Below are 23,170 nucleotides of genomic sequence, written 5' to 3'. Positions count from 1 at the left end.
TCCTTCCTTCCTTCTTTCTTTTTAATAATAAATATTTAATTTTTTTATTAATATGAGGGGTCAGAGCATTACTCAGGTACAAGTGATGCCACGGATAGAACTCAGGACCTCATATTTGAGAATTTACCTCATGGACCATTATTATTTTTAGTATTTATTCTTGTTTATGTATGAGAGAGAGAGAGAGAGAGAGAGAGAGAAGAAGAAGAAGGAGGAGGAGGAGGAGGAGGAGGAGAAGGGGGAAGAGAAGGAGGAAGGGGAGGGCAGGGGAGGAGAGATTGAAAAAGAGAACCAGAGCATCACTCTGGCATATGTGGTGCCAGGGATTGAATTTACCACATACTCAAGAGCCCAGTGGCTTATCCACTGTGCCACCCCCCCCCCATGCCACAATGAGAGATTGCAGCTCTCTTCATTAAAGAGTCCCCTCTCTCCTACCCCTGCTTGAAGAATCAGGAACATCTTCAGTCACTGGTCTATAGTCAGATGTACTGGGGGTTTCTGGTTCCTTGGTATTTGTGACAAATAGAGGAAGACAGCCCCGTTCTTGCTTCTTTCCTTCCTCCTTTCCTTTCTCCCTCCCTTCCTTCTTTCCTTCCTTTCTTCCTTCCTTCTATCCTTCCTTCTATCCTTCCTTTCATCCTTCCTTTCATCCTTCCTTCCTTTCTTCTTCCTATCCTTCCTTCCCTCCTTCCTTCCACCCTTTCACCAGAGCACCGCTCAGCTGTGGCTTCTGGTGGTGTGGGAGATTCAGCCTGGGTCCTTTGGAGCCTCAGGCATGAGATTTTGCAGAGCCATTATGCTATCTCTCCAGCTCTGTTCTTTAGAGTGAAATACAGAGTGTGAGAAAGGGAAAGGAAACAGAAAGGAGATGCACCACTGCACCACTCCACCTTCCATCGAGATTCCCCTGGGCCACCCAGCTGCTCTTTAAGGCTCAGCTCAGCTGTATTCTCCTGCAGGAAGCCCTTCCTGACTGCCAGTCCATTTCAGGTACCTCTCGAGCAGGGAGGCCAGCCGAGACACCCCAAATGCCTGGAGGGCTCTTAGGTGGATGCAAGCATCCTTCATTCTTTATTTCTTGACCTGTATGGTTATTGGATATTTGGAGCACTAGCTAGGCCAACTCTTAGGGGATGACTTAGGGGATAACTCCTTTTGGCCTCTGGTCACAGGTTTTTCTTCTTCAAATTCCACTGATGGGTGTCTTAGGCCCAGGCCCTAGTCTAGCTGGCTCTGGCCACAGGTTGTACTGCTGGTGGTAAAGCCAACAGTTCCCGGGTCCTACGAGGAAAAATTTTTCTTATTATTATCTTTATTGGATAGAGATCGCCAGAAATTGAGAGGGAATGGGGAGAGAGACAGAGAGCTACCTACAGCCCTTCTTCACCACTTGTGAAGCTTTTCCCCTGCAGGTAGGGACTGGGGGCTTGAACCCAGGTCCTTGCACACTGTAATGTGTACACTTAACCAGGTCACCACCTGGTCTGTCTGTCTGTCTGCCTGTCTGTCTGTCTGCCTGCCTGCCTGCCTGCCTGCCTGTCTGCCTGCCTGCCTGCCTGCCTGCCTGCCTGCCTGTCTGTCTGTCTGCCTGCCTGCCTGCCTGTCTGTCTGCCTGCCTGCCTGCCTGCCTGTCTGTCTGCCTGCCTGCCTGCCTGTCTGTCTGTCTGTCTTCCTTCCTTCCTTCCTTCCTTCTTTTTTTCTTTCTTTCTTCCTTTCTACTTATTTATTCATGAGAAAGATAGGAGAGAGAGAGAAAGAACCAGCCATTACTCTGGTACAAGTGCTGCTGGGGGAGAGTTCAATGCTTTATCCACTGTACCACCTCCAAGACCACTCAACACCTCTTTCTTTGAAACCTTTCTTTCATGCTCATAGGCATCCTCTTAGTCTCTAAGGGATTTCATGGCCTTTCCTATGATGCATTGTTGACACATTGCCAGTAGCCCATTTTGAAGTATATTTCAGTATATTACACATATATTTCAGTGGGTCTTCTCTTTCAGGAGGATAGGTTTGTACTCCTAGTCATGGTATTGGTTGTAATCAGTAATAATATTTTCTATTCACAGCTACCACTCAGAAACAAATATAGTTCGATATATGAAGAAATTGGAAAACAAAGATATTTCTCTTGTTCACAGCATGATTCCACTGGTAATTGTTGCCTTTCTTTCTATTTGTGACCCCCCATTCTTTCTATTTGTGACCCCACCTCTTCTCCTTGTGTCTAATATATTACAAAAGAATTAAACAGGGGGCCATATGGAGAGATCAGAGGCTGATAGATTAATCATAGGAAATCACTAACAAGCTACATTTTGTTTCTTAAAGGGGTCCTGTACCATGAAGCTTAACAGTTCATCTGAACTTGCAGTAAGTAAAACACTTATATCAAGAGGGAACTTAGTGGAGGCACTGTTTTTGCTTGAAGTAAATTATTAGAAAACTTCCAGAATTGGGATTTATTAACTACTTTAATAATTAATTAGCTTGCATCCAGTGATTTTTACAACTAAATTTTACAATTTTTATCATTTACATTTATGAATAAAATTATTATTTATTTATTTATATTTTTTAGATAGAGAAGGCAGAGAGAGCAATAGAAAGATATAGAGAAGGGGCCAGGCAGTGGCACACCTGGTTAAGTACTCACATTACAGTGCACAAGGACCTAGGTTCAAGCCCTTGGTCCTTACATCAAGGGGAATGCTTCATGAATGGTGAACCAGGGTTGCAAGTGTTTCCCTGTTTCTTACCCTTTCTCACCTCCCCTCTAAAATTTTCTCTGTCTCTATAACATAAATAAAATAAAAAAAAACAGAGATAGAGATAGCGTGTATGTGTGCAAAAGAGGGGTGGGAAGAGAGAGAGAAAGAGGGAACCAAAGCTTCCTTTTGTGTAGATATGGCTGGACTTGAACCTCGGTTATGCACATGGCAAAGCAGCACACTACCCATGTGAGCTATTCTGTCGACCCTCATACAGTTATATATGTAAGTTACTTAGGACTTCAAAACCTGATTGCCAATCCTTATGCACCTTTTGTGCTAGCTATTGCTATCATCATTGTCATTAAATTTGAACTGTGGTTGCTACTACAGTATGTACACTTACATATATTTTCTCCCCACTTGCTTTTCAGCCTATCACATGGAATGGATTTGCAAACATTCACCCCTTTGTGCCTCTGGACCAAGCTCAAGGGTACCAGCAGCTTTTCCGAGAGCTTGAGAAGGACTTGTGTGAACTCACTGGTTATGACAGAATCTCTTTCCAGCCTAACAGGTAAGGTGATTTCTTCTTCAGTTGTTTTAGTTTTTGTATAACACCCACTCCAAAACTTAGAAACTTAAAGTGACAAATATTTCATATGATTCACAGTTGGGTTGTTCTTGTGCTCATTTTGTAACACATATACTAGTACTGGAATAAGACTAAAGATTAACTTACTCTCTGCACCAGGATGACACACAAATTTGTAAAGTGTTCCAGATTTTTTAAAAAATTGCCTCAAGAATTTGATAAAAAAAACTTGACTAAAAGTGTGCTTCCTTTCTCCTATTTATATATTCACTTTACATACCCAAAGAACATGGTCAGCTTGGTTGAGTGAATAGCCAAATACCATATAGTTACTTACAAAATAACACAGGTAAAATTCCACACCTTGGAAGAGAAGAAGTCAAACACTCCCTATTTGCAGATGACATGATAGTATACATAGAAAAACCTAAGGAATCCAGCAAGAAGCTTTTGGAAATCATCAGGCAATACAGTAAGGTGTCAGGCTATAAAATTAACAATCAAAAGTCAGTGGCATTCCTCTATGCAAACACTAAGGCAAAAGAAATTGAAATCCAGAAATCAATTCCTTTTACTAAAGCAACAAAAACAATAAAATATCTAGGAGTAAACCTAACCAAAGAAGTGAAAGACTTGTATACTAAAAATTATGAGTCACTACTTAAGGAAATTGAAAAAGACACAAAGAAGTGGAAAGATATTCCATGTTCATGGGTTGGTCGAATTAACATAATCAAAATGAATATACTACCCAGAGCCATCTACAAATTTAATGCTATCCCCTGTTGTTTTAACCGGGCTGGCTTCACAGGCGGGTAACAGAGACGACCAGAGACACACGGCTGAGCTGAGAACGCAGTTTAATCTGTATTCACGAGCGGGCCAACATGTGCTCTCCTGTCTTTCTCCTCTCCCAGCAGAGAGGGACTCCTTCTCCTCGGTGGCTCCAGCAGGAACTCAGGAAGTACATAGGATAGGGGGCGGGGAGAAGGGAGTAGCGCGAAAACTAGCAAGGGCTAAACCAAATCTCCCGGCAGGGGAGAGTGCATAGCAACAATCCCCATCAAGATCCCAAGCACGTTTTTTAGGAGAATAGAACAAATGCTACAAATGTTTATCTGGAACCAGAAAAAACATAGAATTGCCAAAACAATCTTGAGAAAAAAGAACAGATCCGGAGGCATCACACTCCCAGATTTCAAACTGTATTATAGGGCCATTGTCATCAAAACTGCTTGGTACTTGAACATGAATAGACACACTGACCAGTGGAATAGAATTGAGAGCCCAGAAATGAGGTCCCACACCTATGGATATCTAATCTTTGACAAAGGGGCCCAGACTATTAATTGGGGAAACCAGAGTCTCTTCAACAAATGATGTTGGAAACAATGGGTTGAAACATGCAGAAGAATGAAACTGAATCATTCTATTTCACCAAATACAAAAGTAAATTCCAAGTGGATCAAGGACTTGGATGTTAGACCACAAACTATCAGATACTTAGAGGAAAATACTGGCAGAACTCTTTTCCACATAAATTTTAAAGACATCTTCAATGAAATGAATCCAATTACAAAGAAGACTAAGGCAAGTATAAACCTATGGGACTACATCAAATTAAAAAGCTTCTTCACAGCAAAAGAAACCACTACCCAAACCAAGAGACCCCTCACAGAATGAGAGAAGATTTTTACATGCCATACATCAGACAAGAGGTTAATAACCAACATATATAAAGAGCTTGCCAGACTCAACAACAAGACAACAAATAACCTCATCCAAAAATGGGGGGAGGACATGGACAGAATATTCACCACAGAAGAGATCCAAAAGGCTGAGAAACACATGAAAAAATGCTCCAAGTCTCTGACTGTCAGAGAAATGCAAATCAAGACAACAATGAGATACCTCTTCACTCCTGTGAGAATGTCATACATCAGAAAAGGTAACAGCAGCAAATGCTGGAGAGGGTGTGGAGTCAAAGGAACCCTCCTACACTGCTGGTGGGAATGTCAATTGGTCTAACCTCTGTGGAGAACAGTCTGGAGAACTCTCAGAAGGCTAGAAATGGACCTACCCTATGACCCTGCAATTCCTCTCCTGGGGATATATCCTAAGGAACCCAACACATCTATCCAAAAAGATCTGTGTACACATATGTTCTTTGCAGCACAATCTGTAATAGCCAAAACCTGGAAGCAACCCAGGTGTCCAACAACAGATGAGTGGCTGAGCAAGTTGTGGTATATATACACAATGGAATACTACTCAGCTGTAAAAATGGTGACTTCACTGTTTTCAGCCAATCTTGGATGGACCTTGAAAAAATCATGTTGAGTGAAATAAGTCAGAAACAGAAGGATAAATATGGGATGATCTCACTCTCAGGCCGAAGTTGAAAAACAAGATCAGAAAAGAAAACACAAGTAGAACCTGAAATGAAATTGGTGTATTGCACCAAAGTAAAAGACTCGGTGGGTGGGCGGGAAGAATACAGGTCCAAGAAGGATTCAGAGGACCTAGTGGGGGTTGTATTGTCAAATGGGAAACTGGGGAATGTTGTGCATGTACAAACCATTGTACTTACTGTTGAATGTAAAACATTAATTCCCCAATTAAAAAAAAAAGCAGAAAAAAAAATTCCATACCTTTCCCACCATTAAGTGTCTTGTATCCCCATTCTCTCCATAGGAAAATGCAGTGATTCTCCTAAGGGCACAGATATGGGTTGACTATTGCTTCTATAACTGTCTGTCTGTCTCTCTATCTATCTATCTTTCCATTTTTTTCTATGGTTGTATCTTCTCTTATTTTAAGCTATGCCTACATCTATTACTGCTTCCACATGTTTTTCACCCTTCTCTCTCTGGGTCCTGATAGAATTGAGTTTCAGAGCCCCAACATTTCTTTATTTTATTTTATTTTATTTTATTTTATTTTATTTTATTTTATTTATTTATTCCCTTTTGTTGCCCTTGTTGTTTTTTTTTGTTGTAGTTATTATTGATGTCGTTGTTGTGGGATAGGACAGAGAGAAATGGAGAGAGGAGGGGAAGACAGAGAGGGGGAGAGAAAGACAGACACCTGCAGACCTGCTTCACCGCCTGTGAAGGGACCTGCCTGCAGGTGGGGAGCCAGGGGATCGAACCGGGATCCTGATGCCAGTCCTTGAGCTTAGCGCCACCTGCGCTTAACCTGCTGCGCTACAGCCCGACTCCCCAGAGCCCCAACATTTCTACCCCTTTGGGAGTATGGACCAAAATTCTTTTTGGGGGAACAGAAGGTAGGAGGTTTGGCTTCTGTAATTGCTTTTCTGCTGGACATGGGTGTTGGTAGGTGGATCCATACGCTCAGCCTACTTCTGTATTTCCCTAGTCGGGTAAGGACTCTGGAGAGTTGAAGTTCTGGGGCACATTGGTGAGGTTGTCAACCCATGGAGTTCAATATGGAATCATAGTAGAATCTACAACGTGGGCAGGGGTAGATAGCATAATGGTAATGGAAAGAGACTGTACTGTAATCATTAACCTCATAATTAAAAAAACGTTCTTGGGGGCTGGGCGGTAGCACAGTGGGTTAAGTGCACATAGCACAAAATGCAAGGACCAGCTTAAGGATCTGGTTTGAGCTCCTGCTTTCCACCTGGAGGGAGGGGTGTGGCTTCACAAGTGTTGAAGCAGGTCTGCAGGCATCTTATCTTTCTCTCCTCCTTTCTCTTTTCCCCTCCTCTCTTGATTTCTTTCTGTCCTATCCAACAACAACAGCAATAACAATAATAACAACAAGAGCAACAAAAATTTGAAAAAAATGGCCTCCAGGAGCAGTGGATTTGTAGTGCAGGCCCAAGCCTTTTTTTTTTTTTTTTGCCCCTGGAGGCCAAAAAAAAAAGTTGTTCTCAAGTGATGTTCTCAAGTGGTCGGGCTGGCTTAGGTTGATTTAGATTGGTCCTGGCTGCCCAGCACCTATGGTACCTGTCTCCTTTCATTGTTTCTCTAATCTTAATGTCTTCTTTGGTGTGAGGCATTGAGCCTAGGTGGCAGTTTTGTGTTTTTTGTTCGTTTGTTTTTGTTTTTTAGATTCAGGCAGATACATTTATGCAGTGTATGTACTGGGATCAGGTTTTTTTCTTTTTTCAAACAGTTCCCTGGCTCATTTTAATATGCATGCTTTGTACATCTTTGGATTGGAGAATATGTTGTGCTAAAGAAATGTCAAAGAGAGAAGCTTAGTTAGTTATCTAATAAACCCCCCAGTGAAGTAAGTGTTTGCCCCGGCCAGCAGGGCGGTGAGCAGGGGCTAGGAACCCAATGAGACCTGAAATGATAGGGACAAGAGACGTGAAGAACGAGAGCAAGTCAAGTTTCTGATCAAGCTCTAAATTTTATTGTGTGCACAGACATTATAAGGCTTTGGGGAAGGTGGGGAGAAGTGCTGGAGGAGGAGGAGGGGGAGCAATCTTCAAAGAGGAATGTTCCTTGCAACAAATGGCAGGAACCAAACTGTGTGTTGACTCACTTGTGTTGACTCACTTGATTACTGATAAATGGTTTACCTAAGGGGAAATGGCCTGCCCAGGGGGGAATTAACATTTGTCTTGAGGGGTTCCGTTGTCTCAAAGCTTATCATCTATAAAGCAGAGAAATGGCTCCTGGCAAGTGTTGAAATACTTTTGAAGACCATCTTGATCATCATGTGCATTTCATGATTGCTTATAACAAGTAGTCAAACATCTGATAGCTGCCAGCTCCCTTCCTTTGTGAGCTCTTGGCCAGTGTCATTGACTAGTACTAATGTGACTGGTGTCTTTGATCATCTTTGCTATACTTTCCAACTGAATAAAGAGTGGTTTTAGAATCTTCCCTCACACCACTACAGGGAGCTCTGAGAACTATTTAGGGACTAATTTCCTTAAACAATTTTTTTTAAAATAGTACTCTGAAATCTGGTATTTTTAGGTATCAGAAATGTTAGAGCAGTTGGGTTCATCCAGATATTTCTTAATTCGAAGAGTAGGTGTAGAATTCACATGCAATTAGATATAGGCTGACAAGAACATTCCAGAATGACATGTTGAGGTGTTTATTTATTTATTCTTATTGAGCTCAAAACTAGAGACCAGATATGTTTGTTGTACTGAGGTCTGCAACATCAAGTTTGATTACAGTTTTATTGCTATGTGCACTGTATGTATGTTATGTATGTATGTGCACTGCTAGTTGGCAGTACCCTATTTATTTTGCCTAGATGGACTGTGAACTGCTTTGCCATGTGTGGCTTAGTTTTGAGCCTGGCCCCCACTGCATTGAAGCAGTCTTTGGTGCTGTGTTTTCTTTCATTCTTTTATTCTGCCTTTCTCCTTCTATGTCTCTATTTAAAAAACATTCTTAGGGAGAAGTTTGAGATACCTGAAGAAGACAACTGACGTGCAGCCCCAACCCCCTCTGAGGATATAAAATCCAGACATGAGGCAGTGGTAGTTGGAGTGTTTTGAGGAACATAGTACCAGATTCTTAGTTAATGCTTTATTTTGATAATCTTTGTCCCCTAATAAAGATAATCTTTGATTATCTTTTTAAAGTGAAGAAGACTTGAGTGGGGGAAATTTGGTAAAAATAAACAAAAAGCCAACCAAAAAAAAAAAATTAAAACTGCTTGAGCTTGCTGTTTGTTGCCATGAAAAGGTAAATACTCTTCTAGCAATTTCTGCAAAAAGGAAAAAGCTTGCCATTCATTAGAGCTCAGAATACATGAGTTAATTTTACCCTCAAACACATACTCTCTTTCTCTTTCTCCCCCACCCCACTCCCCCTGCCCACCATCTGCCTTCTAAAGAGAATCAGTATTGACAGAGGTTTAAGTGAGGCAGGGCTCAAAAACCAGGAGCTGAATTTGAAGGCAAGTTGAGAAGGGGTGAAGGCCTTCATATCATCCTACATCCTACACTTCAGCTCTGTAAACTTCCTTCCAGAACAAAACCTGTAATTGCTCTTAACTATTCTTTTGTTATTTCAGAAGAGCAGGCCAGCAGGAAAAGAGTGAGCATGTGAGACCCAGAAGCTAACTTTTTATTTTCTAAATTTAGTTTGAACATATGAACTACTGGTCGAATAAATCGGGGCCATATCAGATAGCTTGGTACTTTTGGGCCCCCTTTTTAATATATCACAAAAAATGTTTTTTTCTTTCTATTTTTTACTGGATAGGACAGAGAGAAATTGAGAGAGGAGGGGGAGATAAAGAAGGAGAGAGAGAGAAACACCTGCAGACCTGCTTTACCACTAGTGGTGGGGAGCAGGAGTTCAAACGCCATGGCAATGTGTGTGACTAATCGGGTGCATCACAGCTGGCCCCTATCATAAGAAAATATTAATAGTACATTTTTGGGAGAGGAGTGAGACTGGGAAGAATAGGATACTCCTCCCTTTAACCTTAAGCCTCTCACCTGTATTGATGGAATTTATAAAACCACACATGCATTATTTTTTAAAGTAAAAATTTAGTTATGGAAAGATAGTACACCACAGTAGTGTGCTGGCCACCATTGCATTGGAAGGAGCTTCTCTCTATCCTACTGTCACTGTATCCATTTTAGAAAAAATATTTATTTATTCATTAATGAGAATGAGAGAGGAAGGAGGCCCCAGCATCACCCTGACATATTCAGTGCTGGGAACCAAATGCAGGCACTCATGCTTGACAGTCCATGATTTTATCCACTGCTTCCTGGGTTGCTGGTATTCTGTATCTGAACAAAGTTGACCTAGAACAGAGAAACCCTGGTGAGGACAAAAAAAAAAAAAAAAAAAGCTTTAAAAATTGTATCTGTAAATTAGTTGACTTACCCCAGTTTGATAGATGAGGCAACTAAGATCCAGAGTAGCGATTTACTTGGGAGCTAAACTGATTGCCAAGGGTCAGGAAATCTCAGACGTGAAAGTTATTTGTATAACCATAACACTAGATCCCCAGCCTAAAAAATGAGTTATGAGTTTACTTGAGATCTCTGCTTTCTGTTCATATGGGCTTGTATTGCTATAAACTTCCCTTTTAGGACAGCTTTTGTTGTATCCCACAGGGTCTGGTAGTTGGTCTCTTTATTTTCAATGTTCTCCAAGTAATTTTCAGTTTATGTTTTGATTAGGTGACCCAGGTATTATTCAGAAGTGTATTGTTCAGGCTCCATAGTTTGGATACATTTCTTTGTTTCTCTTAGTGGTTGATTTCTAACCTCTTTGCCTCATGGTCCATACTTACTTGTGTCTTAGATAGTTTTTTCTTTATCTTTCTTTTCTTTTTTTTTTTTTCCTTTATTGGGGGATTAATGGTTTACAGTTCACAGTAAAATACAGTAGTTTGTACATATGTAACATTTTTTAGTTTTCTTTTTTTTTTCTTTTTTTTTTTACCAAAGCACTGATCAGCTCTGTCTTATGGTGGTATGAGGGACTGAACTCAGGCATGAGAATCTCTTTGCATAACCATTATGCTATCCACCCCCACTCACATTTCTCAGTTTTCCAACTAATAATTCAATCCCCTCTAGGTCCTCCTCTACCATCATGTTCCAGGACCTGAAACTTCCCCCCAACCCCAGAGTCTTTTTTTGTTGTTTATTTATTTGTTTTTTTATTTTATTTTTAAATATTTATTTATTCATTTTCCCTTTGTTTTTGCCCTTGTTGTTTTATTATTGTAGTTATTATTGTTGTTGTTGATGTCTTCATTGTTGGCTAGGACAGAGAGAAATGGAGAGAGGAGGGGGAGACAGAGAGGGGGAGAGAAAGATAGACACCTGCAGACCTGCTTCACCGCCTGTGAAGCGACTCCCCTGCAGGTGGGGATCCGGGGGCTTGAACCGGGATCCTCTTGCCAGTCCTTGTGCTTTGTGCCACCTGCACTTAACCGCTACGCTACCGCCCGACTCCCTCCCAGAGTCTTTTTTTAAAAAATATTTTTATTTATTTATTATTGTATAAAGACAGAAATTGAGCGGGGGATAGGGAGATAGTGAGGGAGTAAGGCAGAGAGACACTTGCAGCCCTGCTTCACCACTTGTGAAGCTTACCCTCTGCAGGTGGAGACCAGGGGCTTGGGCCTGTGTCTTTGCATACTGTAATGTGTGGGCTTAACCTCCTGCCCACACCCGCTCCACCCCCACCCCAGAGTCTTTAACAATGGTGCAATACACCAAACCCAGTCCAAGTTCTGCTTTGTGTTTTCCCTTCTGTTCTTATTTTTCAACTTCAATTTTTTTTTTTCAACAGTTGTTTTGTTGACTCAGACCCAGAAGTGGTGTGCCTCAGCTGTCACTCTCCCAGTTTGGTGCCATCCCTGAGTATGGCCTTTTAGTCCCAAGAATCTCTCCCTCACCCCTTTTCTGTTCTTGAGCCACCGGTGTCTGTATTCAGCTGTTGCTTAGTGAGTATCTGATGAAATCCCGGTTGTAGTTTATTGAGATTTTAGGTGATTTTCATTGCTTTTCCTAGTTGGCTAGGGAGGACAAAAAGTAGCTGCTGTTACTTCATAGCCATGCCTCTGGAAGTGCATTTTTTTATTGATGAGAGACAGGGGGAGAGAATTAGGACCACAGTATCACTGGCACATTTACTGCTGGGGATTGAACTTGAGACCTCATGCTTGACAGTCCAATGCTATAACCATTGTGCTACCTCCTACACCATGACTGCTTCATTTCAAATAAATGTCAGAACACTATCTTGTCTGTACCTGTACATGTAGTTATTTTCTGATCTTTCTTATTCTTATACTGATAATTATTTTTCATAATGATTTTCCACCAACAGGTGGCACTAAAAAGTCCCTTTCTTAAATTGTATCATATTAAAGAATACATACCTTTGTGTGGTATTCAGAACTTATCTTTTATATTGTTTGAGTTAGAACTACTAATTTTAATAATATCGAAGGCAGAGGCTGGAGATAAATTCACTGACAGAGCACTTACTTTACATGTTTGAGACCCTGTGTTTAATCCTTGGCACCCAAAACCAAAACAAAGTCAGGAAGAGTATTCCAGCATTCCTGATCAAGTCTCTAGCCTTTCTCTTATTTTGTTGACTTAAAGCTACAGCATCTTCTTTCATTCTTAATCCTGTAACACTTTGCTTGGTTTTCCAATAAAATAACATAATTGAGCCATTAGAAAGACAGAGAGGGGGTGAGAGAGATAATATAATGATTGTGCAAAAAAAAAAAAAGAAAAGAAAAGAAAAGAAAAAACCTTATATTTTAGGCTCCATAGTCCTAGGTTTAGTCCCCTTCACCACTATATACCAGAGTTGAGCAGTGCATCAAGGAGAGAGAGGAGAGAGGATATGTAAAAAAAAATTTTTTTCCCCTCCCAGACTCAATCTTTAAGAATCATAGAGAGCTTAGAATAGCACTGCTTATGATAGAAGCTAGTGGTTCCCAAGTCAGTCCTGTACTAATCTTTCTGTCATTGTTGGTCATTTGGATGTGGCATTCTAACTTCAGTTTTCCTTATGCAAAATGAGGATGATAGTGAAGTTAGGGCAACAACTCTACTGGTAGAGCATTATACTTGAATGTTTGAGGCTCCCAGTTCAATCCCTAGCACCCATGTGCCAGAGTGGTGATCTGGCTTCTCTTGCTCTCTCTTTTTCATCAAAGTCTCTTTGTTTTACATTAGTAAAATAAATTTTTAATGGGGGTGGGGCCAGGCAGATAGCACTGGTGGTAGCACAACAGACCTTAATGTCTGAGGCGTTACCATAAGCCAGAGCTGAGCAGTGCTCTAGTAAAAAATCAATCAATCAATCAATAAATAAGCAGAAATTTAAAAAAATAAAGTGATGCTACTATGGGCTATTAGGGGGACTACATAAGATAATGTAAAATACTTAGCAGCAAGAATAGGGACATCTACCTATGCAGAGTGCCTGATAAATAGGAAGTGCTTAAGGAGGCCATTCCTATTGTCATTAGGATTAGTTAGCTCAGCTAGCCTCTCCTATTGCTCTGTGCCGTCCATGACAAATTGTGACTTTAATTTCTCCTCCCATTCTCTAAGCCTTTCACTTTCATGTTTTTGCCTATTCTTTGTTGTGGCCTCATGTTGAACCTCCAGCACGCTAACACCAGCCCATTAACGCTCCTACACATTTAAATATTTGCAAATATTTAAATGCCAAATGGGGCTCACAGAGATATACTCAGTGAAGAACTTACAAGCCTGAAGCCCTAGGTCGGATCCCTGGAATTGCATATGCCAGAACTGAGTGATGCATTGATCTCATTATCTCTTTACTATATTCCTTTTCTTTCATTTTCTTTCCTTTTTCACCCTTTCAAAAATTATTTATTTATTCCCTTTTGTTGTCCTTGTTGTTTTATTGTTGTTGTAATTGTTATAGTTATTATTGTTGTTATTGACATCGTTGTTGTTGCATAGGACAGAGAGAAATGGAGAAAGGAGGGAGAGACAGAGAGAGGGAGAGAAAGACAGACACCTGCAGACTTGCTTGACGGCCTGTGAAGCGAACCCCCTGCAGGTGGGGAGCCAGGGGCTTGAACAGGGATCTTTAAGCCAGTTCTTGTGCTTTGTGCCACCTGAGCTTAACCCACTGCGCTAACGCCAGACTCCCCCTTTCTTACTCTTATAAAAATAAATGGGGGGGGAGTAGGGCGGTAGCGCAGCGGGTTAAGCGCAAGGCACAAAGCACAAGAACTGGCATGAGGATCCCGGTTCGAGCCCCTGGCTTCCCACCTGCAGGGGAGTCGTTTCACAGGTGGTGAAGCAGGTCTGCAGGTGTCTATCTTTCTCTCCCCCTCTTTGTCTTCCCCTCCTCTCTCCATTTCTCTCTGTCCTATCCAACAACGATGACATCATCATCAACAACAATAATAACAACAACAGCAACAACAAAGCGGGAGTCTGGCAGTAGCGCCGCAGGTTAAACCCACATGGCGCAAAGTGCAAGGACCCGTAAGGTTCCCTGTTCGAGCCCCTGGTTCCCCACCTGCAGGGGAGTCGCTTCACAAGCAGTGAAGCAGGTCTGCAAGTGTCTATCTTCTCTCCCCCTCTTCTCTTCATTTCTCTCTGTTCTATCCAACAACGATGACAACAATAACAACAACAATAATAATTACAACAATAAAACAGCAAGGGCAACAAAAAGGAATAAATAAATAAATAAATAAATATTTAAAACAAATAAATGCATGCATGCAATATTTACATACTTTTCCCATATTTGGGAGCTAATCTCTTCCCTGATCCAGCTTTCTAGTCCTTTTTCCAGCTGTGACACCATCCCCCCAGACAGTAGCTTATGTCACCTGCATATTAGATGTCAGGTGCAGGCAAAAACTAGTTGGGTCATGGGCTTTTTCCAAAATAGAGACCTCAAATTTCCATCCACAATATTCTTGCCTTTAGGTTCATGATTAGTCAACAACTTGCTCTGATTTCTATCTTAGCTCTTTTTCAGCCACCAGGTTCCAGATGCTAGCAGGATGCCAACTGGACTTCCCAGGGCAGATGACCCCACCAATGTGTCCTGGAGCCCCACCTCCCCACATCCCTGCCCCTCTAGGGAAAGAGAGAGACAGGCTGGGAGTATGGATCGACCTGTCAATGCTCATGTTCAGTGGGGAAGCAATTACAGAAGCCAGACCTTCCACCTTCTGCACCCCATAATGACCCATGCTTCCAGAGGGTTAAAGAATAGGAAAGCTATCAGGGGAGGGAATGGGATATGGAGTTCTGTTGGCAGGAATTGTGTGAAATTGTACCCCTCTTACCCTATGTTCTTATCAGTGTTTCCATTTTATAAATAAATAAATCTTAAAAAATATTATTTTTTTCTACCAGAGTTATTATCCCTGGGGCTAGTCCCTGAAAGATAAATCCATTGCTCTTGGCACCCCCCACCTTTCTTTTTTTTTGATAGGACAGAAAGAAATTGATAAGAGAGGAGATAGAGAGGGAAAGAGACAGAGATAACTTCAGTACTTGCTTCCCAGTTCATGAAGATTTCCCCTTGCAGGTGGTGAGTGATAAGGCTCTTATCCTGGTCTTTGGGCATGGTAACTTGAGCATTTAACCAGGTGTGCCTCCATCCAGCCCCAAAAATAGACTTTTAAAAATAAAATCCAAATGGTTCCATTCTCACTGAGTGTGATGGAGCAGTGTTTTGATGCACCTCCTTCTCTCTTTCACTCTTATTTCCCCCGACCATTGGCTCTTTCCTTGTCACTTTATTTAAAAAAGAAAGACTCTATCCTAACCTTCAAAAACTCAAATACTAGAAAATGTGTCTTTACATTTAGAATTATGAAGTATATGAAATTAATTCTTAGACTTTGTGTTCTTAGAATGTTATCAATATTATCTCAATATTACACGTGACTAAAAAGGGTAAATGCCAAAAACACTGAACCTTTTCTCACAGAGACAAAGGGTGGTGTAATTTTGTGAAATGAAAAACAAGCTTTTGAATTTGAATTTTTTTTAATCTATTACTTACTTCCTTTTCCTTCCTGCATAGGGGATTGAGAACATTAAATAACAGTTTATAGCTGACTCAGCATTGCTCACTGTAATGTTAGTGATTAAGTACATTCTAACACTGGGGCCTTCATGGACTGTCTAGATGGGTATGACCAGCCTCCTGCTGCCATGAACATGTGGGGCCCACATGAAACTAACCTCTCAGGCTATTGGGAGTGAGATCATAATACAATTTAAAGTTTCCTTGTGTAGTTTGTGTGACTTTTTGTCACATGTTGGTAAACACTTGCTCCATGCCCAAAGACTATAGAATGTGTAAACAGAACCAGAGAGCCTCGAATCCCTAATTTTCTCTTCTTGTCTCTGTAGCGGAGCCCAAGGAGAATATGCTGGGCTGACCACGATCCGAGCTTACTTAGACGGGAAAGGAGAGAGACACAGAACCGTGAGTATGGGTGATGGTACTTGCTTGCCATGTACAGAGGAGTAGTGGGCTCAGCTCCAAAGTCCCTTTAATTCTCTGAAACACTACCTCTTAAATTTTCTTGGAAGCAGCTAGAATAATATGTAATCAAAAGACAAAATTCTGTGACCTTGCCATTTGTGATCCTTGCCACCAACTCATCTGACTGAATCATTTTCAGAGAAAATATTCCAAGATAAAAGACTTTTACTCACACAGCCTCTATAGCCAGCCAGTTGGCTGAAGAATTGCTCCCCTTAGGAGGAAAGCAAGGAAGGGGCATGAATTTTTGTCATTGCAAGCCTTTCCTTTCTGGATTAGTCCTGGTCCTGGGCCAGCACAAAGTGCAGAGACTGAAATTTAGTACTTCTGTAACTCCTGCTGTGTCTAAGCATAGTTCTAGACATGTGTATGCTCAAAAAATATTTCCTGAGTAAATAAATCCCATATTAGATTATCATTGGCTCTAAGCGACAGAAGAAGACTTGGAGCAGTGTTTATGGTTCTGCTTCATTGTTTGCTTTGGGTATAAAAGTTATGTCTCTAGAGTCCAAACTATGCTTAGAGACTCTTGTGGGGACCAGCAGGTGGTTTGGGTATGAGAATTTAGTCTCTAGGATCCAAACTGCTTTGGGGATCCCTTGTGAAAATCAGCAGATGGTAATGGACTTAATAGGACTCCATTAACCCCCAGAGGTAATATCTTTTGAAGCTAATCTGACGACAAGCTTTTTTCTTTTATTTAATTTAGTTTTCCTCCCCCCCACCACCTGATAGGGCAGAGAGAATTTGAGAAGGGGATGGGGCGATAGAGAGGGAGAGAGACAGAGAAACACTTGCAACACTGCCTCATTCTTCATGAAGCTTCCCCTGCATATGGCAACCATGGGTTTGAACTCGGTCCTTATGCACAGTAACGTGTGCACTCAGCTAGGTGTGCCGCTGCCTAGCCCCTGACACATGCTTTCAAGTGTGACTATGGAAGTCTGTGTTTCTAGGACTCATTTTTAGGAAGATGAACTTCCCCTGATGTGTGGAGGTAGAGTTCTTCAGGGAGCTGGGGGAGGAATTAGGAGCAGGATAAAAATCATCTTCTCATCCTAGGAGAGTTAGAGTGACACTGGCTGTCAAAGTAGTCTTTACTCATCCATTTCTGGTTTTATTAAAACTAGAAGACTGTCAGTGGCTAGTTATATGGATTTTACATTAAAAATAATTTCATTTCCCTTAGAAAAAGAGAGAAAACATTTTCCCCCTCTCCTCTCCTAGTTTACTCATCCTAAGTTCACTAGTCTCTTTTTCTAGGTCTTCGCCTAGGGTGGGGAATAGAATTGATTTTTCTAAGATTTTAGAAAAGTGTTAATTGAATAGCTTATTGAAAATTGGTCACCATTTAGGCTAACCCAGAGATATCAGTGATAAGTCACATTAACACTAGTCCCTGATGTTCCCACTTGGTGTCTTTCACTTATTTCTCCTGTGGGTTTGAATTCTTTATATATTTTAAAGATTATTTATTTATTTATTTATTTATTTATTTGTTTAAGAGGGGGAGAAGAGAAGGAACAGACAGAGACAGGGAGGTGAAGAGACAGGGAGGAGGAGAGAGGGAGAAAAAACACATTTCACAAAGGAGGTGAAAAGACCTTTACAAGTAAAACTATAGGACATTGTTAAAGAAACAGAGATGGACAGACACATATGTTGGTATGCATGAGACCCCTTCTGTTTCATTTGGTTTAAATCCCCCCTGCTTAACACTATTCTATTTACATAACCACTTCATTCTATTTACATAACCACTGTTAACAAGTTCCACCCTCCCTCCAGGGCATTTGTGGTTCAGTGATAGGATTCTCGCCTAATCTGCCCCCTCTTTGTCACACTCTGATTTTCACCAGTCACTTTTCTCTCCACCCTCTCTATGTCACATCCTGTTTCCACCTTACTTGGCAAGTATATATAAAGACAGCATTATGAGTTTTACAGTACTTTACCTTTAGTTTAGCTCAGCTCGGCTTAGATTGCGCTTTGTCCTGCATGAATAAAGAGATACTGCCTACAGCTCAACCATGAGTCCCTGGTCGTCTGTTACCCGCCTGTGAAGCCAGCCCGGTGAAAACAACCTAACCCATCGAAAACAACACACATAGTGCAAGAAAATTCCTTGTTCCTGGATTGGAAAAATAAACATTACTAAAATGACAGTTCTACTAAAAGCAATCTACAATTTTAATGCAATCCCTATCAAAATTCCAATGGCATTTTTTAAAGCAAATTAAGCTTAAGCGCCCAACAATTTGTGAGATTCACCCCAAGCCATTTTATCTTTGGGGGCTTGATTAAAAATGGGATTGAGTCTTTTATTTCCCTTTCCTTGAATATATCAGAGTATCATTCTGGCATATGGGATCCCGGGGATCAAACTCTCTGTCTTCCCCTCCTCTCTCGATTTCTCTCTGTCCTATCTACCAACAATGGCAACAACAATAATAATGACAATGATAAACAACAAGAGCAACAAAAGGAGGAAAAAAAAAAAAGAAGAAGAAGGGAAAACACAAAACAGAACTTGGAATGGGTTTGGTGTATTGCACCAAAGTAAAATTTCCTGGGGTGGGGGTTGGGGATTGGGGGTGGGGTTCTGGTCCTGGAATATCACGGCAGAGGAGGACCTCAAGGGGTTTGAATTGTTATGTGGAGAACTGAGAAATGTTATGCATGTACAACTACTGTATTTTACTGTTGACTGTAAACCATTAACCCTCCCAATAAAGAAAAACCATAACAGAATAAAACAAGAAACCAGAAACACTTTTTCTTAATATCTTCAATTTAAAGCAACACTGCTTATTCTTAGTTCCAACAGCACCTATGGGCTCTAGACATTCATGTGGTAGAGAATGAGTTTTGGGGGGCTAGGTGGTGGCAAACCTGGTTAAGGATACACAGCACAGTGCACAAGGACCCAGGTTCAAGCCCCCGGCCCCCACCTGCAGGGGGAAAGCTTTGTGAGTGGTGAAGCAGGACTGCAGGTGTCTCTGTCTCTGTCACTCTCTTCCTCTCACTTTCTGTCTTTATCCAATAAATATATACAGATAATAAAAAAAAGTTTTTAAAAAAGGTCAAGTATATGCTTTTTTGGTTTGTTTTTGTTTTCCTTTATTGGAGGATTAGTGTTTTATATTCAACAGTAAATACAGTAGTTTGTACATGTATAAATTTCTCAGTTTTCCACATAACAATACAACCCCCAGGTATATGCTTTAAGTTGAAGGAGATAGCATAAAAATTATGCAGTCCCCTGTACCACCATAGCTGAGCAGTGTTCTGGCAAAAAGGAAAAAAAGGAAGAGAAAAAGGAGAATGAATTTTGTTAGTGCAAGTCAGGGGCTGATCTGTTTTCATGTTCAGTTTATGATTCTCATGGAAACTTTTTAACACAGAGCGGGCATCTGATAAATTAAGACACAAATGCATGGGCACTGAGAGGTTTTAAAATTATATCTACCTTCACTTTTCCTGAATTTTAGCTGAGCCAGCAGCGTTACTGAAGTTGTGATGCAGGCATTTGAGTCCTACAGTTTAATGTCCAATCTCATGTTTCATTTTTAATTTTTATTTATTTATTTAATTTAATTTTTTGCCTCAAGGGTTATTGCTGGGACATGATGCCTGTACTATAAATTCACTGCTCCTGGCAGCATTTTTTTTTTCATTTTTTGTTGTTCTTGATAGGAAAGAGAATTGAGAGTGGAGGGGAAGACAGAGAGGGGGAAAGAAAGATAGACACCTGAAGACCTGCTTCACCGCTTTTAAAGTGAACCCCCTGCAGGTGGGGAGCTGGGGACTCAAACTGGGATCTTTGTGCTAGTCTTTGCACTTAACTATATACGCTTAACCTAGTGTGCTACTGCCTGGCCCCCTCATGTTTCATTTTTATTTTATTGTAAAGGGGAAAGAGGGTAAGAAACAGATACCAGTGATATGCTGCCATTTTATACAGTGCCAGGAGACACAGCAAGGTCTCTAATGCAAGGCATACTCACCTACTGAGCCACCTCCTTGTCTCCAATCTCATGTTCTTGTGTGGTAGTTTCTACATATCACAGCTGAGACAAGACAGTAAGTAAGCTCATCAGTACTTTTGTGTGCTTGGCTAAGGGAGGGGAGTATTAATATTCTACTGTTTTGTAATACAGCAGTTATTGAACTGTAGTGCATTTTTAAAAACTATATTTATTTATTTGGGAGTGTAGTGCATTTTAAGTCACTTGCGGTCAGTTTAAATAAAGCATGTAATACCTATTTGATTGGCTCCACACATGTTATTGAATTTTCCTGTCATGAATAACCTGGTGATTTTTTTCCCCTTTTCTCATTGCTTCCTTTCACTACATTTCCAAGGTTTGTCTCATTCCAAAATCAGCACATGGCACCAACCCTGCAAGTGCCCAAATGGCAGGCATGAAAATCCAGCCAGTGGAAGTGGATAAGTACGGGAGTATTGACACAGCTCACCTCAAGGCCATGGTACACACCTTATACTGAACAAATAGAGATGTGGGCTGGGAAGAAGATGTGGAAATTAGGAACTGGTTTGTTGATATTAATGCTATGTAACTTTGCATTTTATTATTATTTTAAATATTTATTCATTTATTCCCTTTTGTTGCCCTTGTTTTATTGTTGTAGTTATTATTGTTGTTGCTATTGATGTCATCGTTGTTGAATAGGACAGTGAGAAATGGAGAGAGGAGTGGAAGACAGAGAGGGTTAGAGAAGGATAAACACCTGCAGTTCTGCTTCACCACCTGTGAAGCGAACCAGGTGGGGAGCCAGGGGCTCTAACCTGGATCCTTATGCCTGCCCTTGAGTTTGGCACCACGTGCGCTTAACCCACTGCGCTACAGCCCAATTCCCTGCATTTTATTATTTTATTATTTTTTATTAGCTATTATGGTTGTCCCTGGGGCTCAGTGCCTTAATGATGACTTTGCCACTCCCAACTGTGATCTTTCTCTCCCTGTCTCTTTCTGGTGAGACAGAGAATGCGAGAGAGGAGAGGCAATGGTAGCATTGTTCCAATTCTCATGAAGGTGCCCCCCTACTTTGGGGGACCAGGGGCTAGTACCTGGCTCCATGAGCATGGTGATGTGTGCTCTACTGGGTTTGCCACCGTCAGACACTCCTTCTTTTGAATTCTTGTAAGAGACTCCAATTCATCCTCCAAGTAGGTGTGTCAAAAATGGCATAAAGTCATAATATCTAATTGCCTCTATAAAAAAGAAAATAAGCACTCATCGCATTTTTAGTTCAGAATCAAGCTGACCAGTCTACTTTACCTCTTCCTTCATCAACAAGTGGATGGATGGTCCTTTATACTGAGGTACCACCCTCTATTTCATGCACACAGAAGAAACTTAATGAATTATTCATGAGGGTGGTAAAAGTCCCCCTTCAGGACCTTCCTGCCTCTCTCTCTCTCTCTGCCCAACCTATCCCTATTTATAATCAAACTGACAGTTACAGTTACCCTCTGTCTTTGTGTTGAGAATTAAACCATAAATGTAGATTTTGCAAATGTCTGTGATTGTCCCAGCTTTTACCTGCTGAATTATGGGCATCCTTCCATCCTTTTTCCTGAAATACCACCCCCTCTCTAACCTCCCAACCTCCAGGAAGAGGTTGCTTAGCAACCATATCTGCTTTCCACTGGTGGACTGAAGGCTGCATTTTAAGAGGGAAGGAAATCAGTGGAATAGCAATGTGATTTTTTTTCTGAGGTTATTAGGCATGAAGATAGAACTTGATGTAACTGCCTTCAAAGGGAAGCTGAAAATACACAATAAATACCATTCATTTCTTCCTTCTATCCCTATCTTCCTATTACCCCACAAAATATCTACTGACAAATCTGTGCTAGTATTTATCATTATAAAGTCTCTCTAATATAGGAAGTAGCTCCTCTCTCCCACTCCGCCCTTCTCCCTCCACCTCCTCCTTTCCACATGAGTCTGAATTGACTTGCTGGTCAAAAGATCAGGAGTGAATCTTTTCTATATGCTTGCCTCTTGTCAAAAGAAAAAATTAAGGAGTTTTTTTTTTTTTCTTCAGAACAGAAATAGTCCTTATGAAGGTTCCAGTTTCAATAAGAAGGGGGAAGGGCATAGGGTATGTGAGAAATTAAATTGTGAGAATAGACATGCCTAGAAATAGAGAGATCTGAAATAACTACTGAGGTGTTTTAAACCAAAGGAAAACCACTTAGAAAGTTGAGCCTCCAAATGTTATTTTATTTTTGATCTTATTGGCACCATGGTTGTTGTTTTGGGGCTTGTTGCCTGCCCTGTGAATCCACTGCTCCTGGAGTCTATTTTTCCCCTTTTTGTTGCCCTGTTGTTTTATTGTTGTTGTGGTTATTATTATTGTTGTTGGATAGGACAGAGAGAAATCGAGAGAGGAGGGAAAGACAGAGGGGAGAGAGAAAGATAGACACCTGCAGACCTGCTTCACCACTTGTGAAGCTTCCCCCCTACAGGCCGGGAGCAGGGGGCTTTAACTCAGGTCCTCAGGTCCTCCTTAACTCAGGTAAAATGCACTCAACCAGGGATGACACCACCTGCCCCTCCTTCCCCTCTCCTACCCCCAATTTTTACAATGCTTTTTTTTCTTTCTTTGATCACAGAGACTAAGATAAAGTGGGTGTTTTAGTTATCTATTTTTCACTTTTTTTTTTTTTAAGGAAGAGAGAGTGAAAGAGACCATAGCACCAAAGCTTCCTTCAAGTTGGTGGGGGTTTGGGCTTGAACCTTTGTTGGAAATGAGCACACTATCCAAGTGAGTTGTTTCACCAGCCCCCAAATGGATCTTTTATTATTGTCACTATCCTTTGAAACAAT

General features: G+C 41.0%; 1 protein-coding gene and 1 non-coding gene across 4 annotated transcripts in view; both read left to right on the top strand.

Moving 5' to 3' along the window:
• GLDC (glycine decarboxylase) overlaps positions 1-23,170 on the top strand; it is a 145,939-nt gene that overhangs the window by 60,140 nt on the left and 62,629 nt on the right. For all 3 annotated transcript variants that reach the window (XR_009552012.1, XR_009552013.1, XM_060199545.1), the window contains exons 13-17: positions 2,073-2,157; positions 2,335-2,376; positions 3,149-3,291; positions 16,175-16,250; positions 20,676-20,801. Coding sequence is in view for 1 of the 3 variants with exons in the window: in XM_060199545.1 (XP_060055528.1) it covers positions 2,073-2,157; positions 2,335-2,376; positions 3,149-3,291; positions 16,175-16,250; positions 20,676-20,801 (472 nt within the window). In the remaining 2 variants the exon portion in view is untranslated. The remainder of the gene's footprint in view (positions 1-2,072; positions 2,158-2,334; positions 2,377-3,148; positions 3,292-16,174; positions 16,251-20,675; positions 20,802-23,170) is intronic.
• On the top strand, positions 3,401-3,504 carry LOC132541080 (U6 spliceosomal RNA). Its single transcript, XR_009552261.1, has one exon. It is a non-coding gene; the product is annotated as a U6 spliceosomal RNA (small nuclear RNA).

The sequence above is a fragment of the Erinaceus europaeus genome, chromosome 10, assembly GCF_950295315.1.
Source record: "Erinaceus europaeus chromosome 10, mEriEur2.1, whole genome shotgun sequence".
In the NCBI taxonomy this organism is placed as follows: Eukaryota; Metazoa; Chordata; class Mammalia; order Eulipotyphla; family Erinaceidae; genus Erinaceus; species Erinaceus europaeus.
The sequence above is the reverse complement of the archived record's forward strand: the minus strand, read 5'-3'. Positions and strand labels throughout refer to the sequence as shown.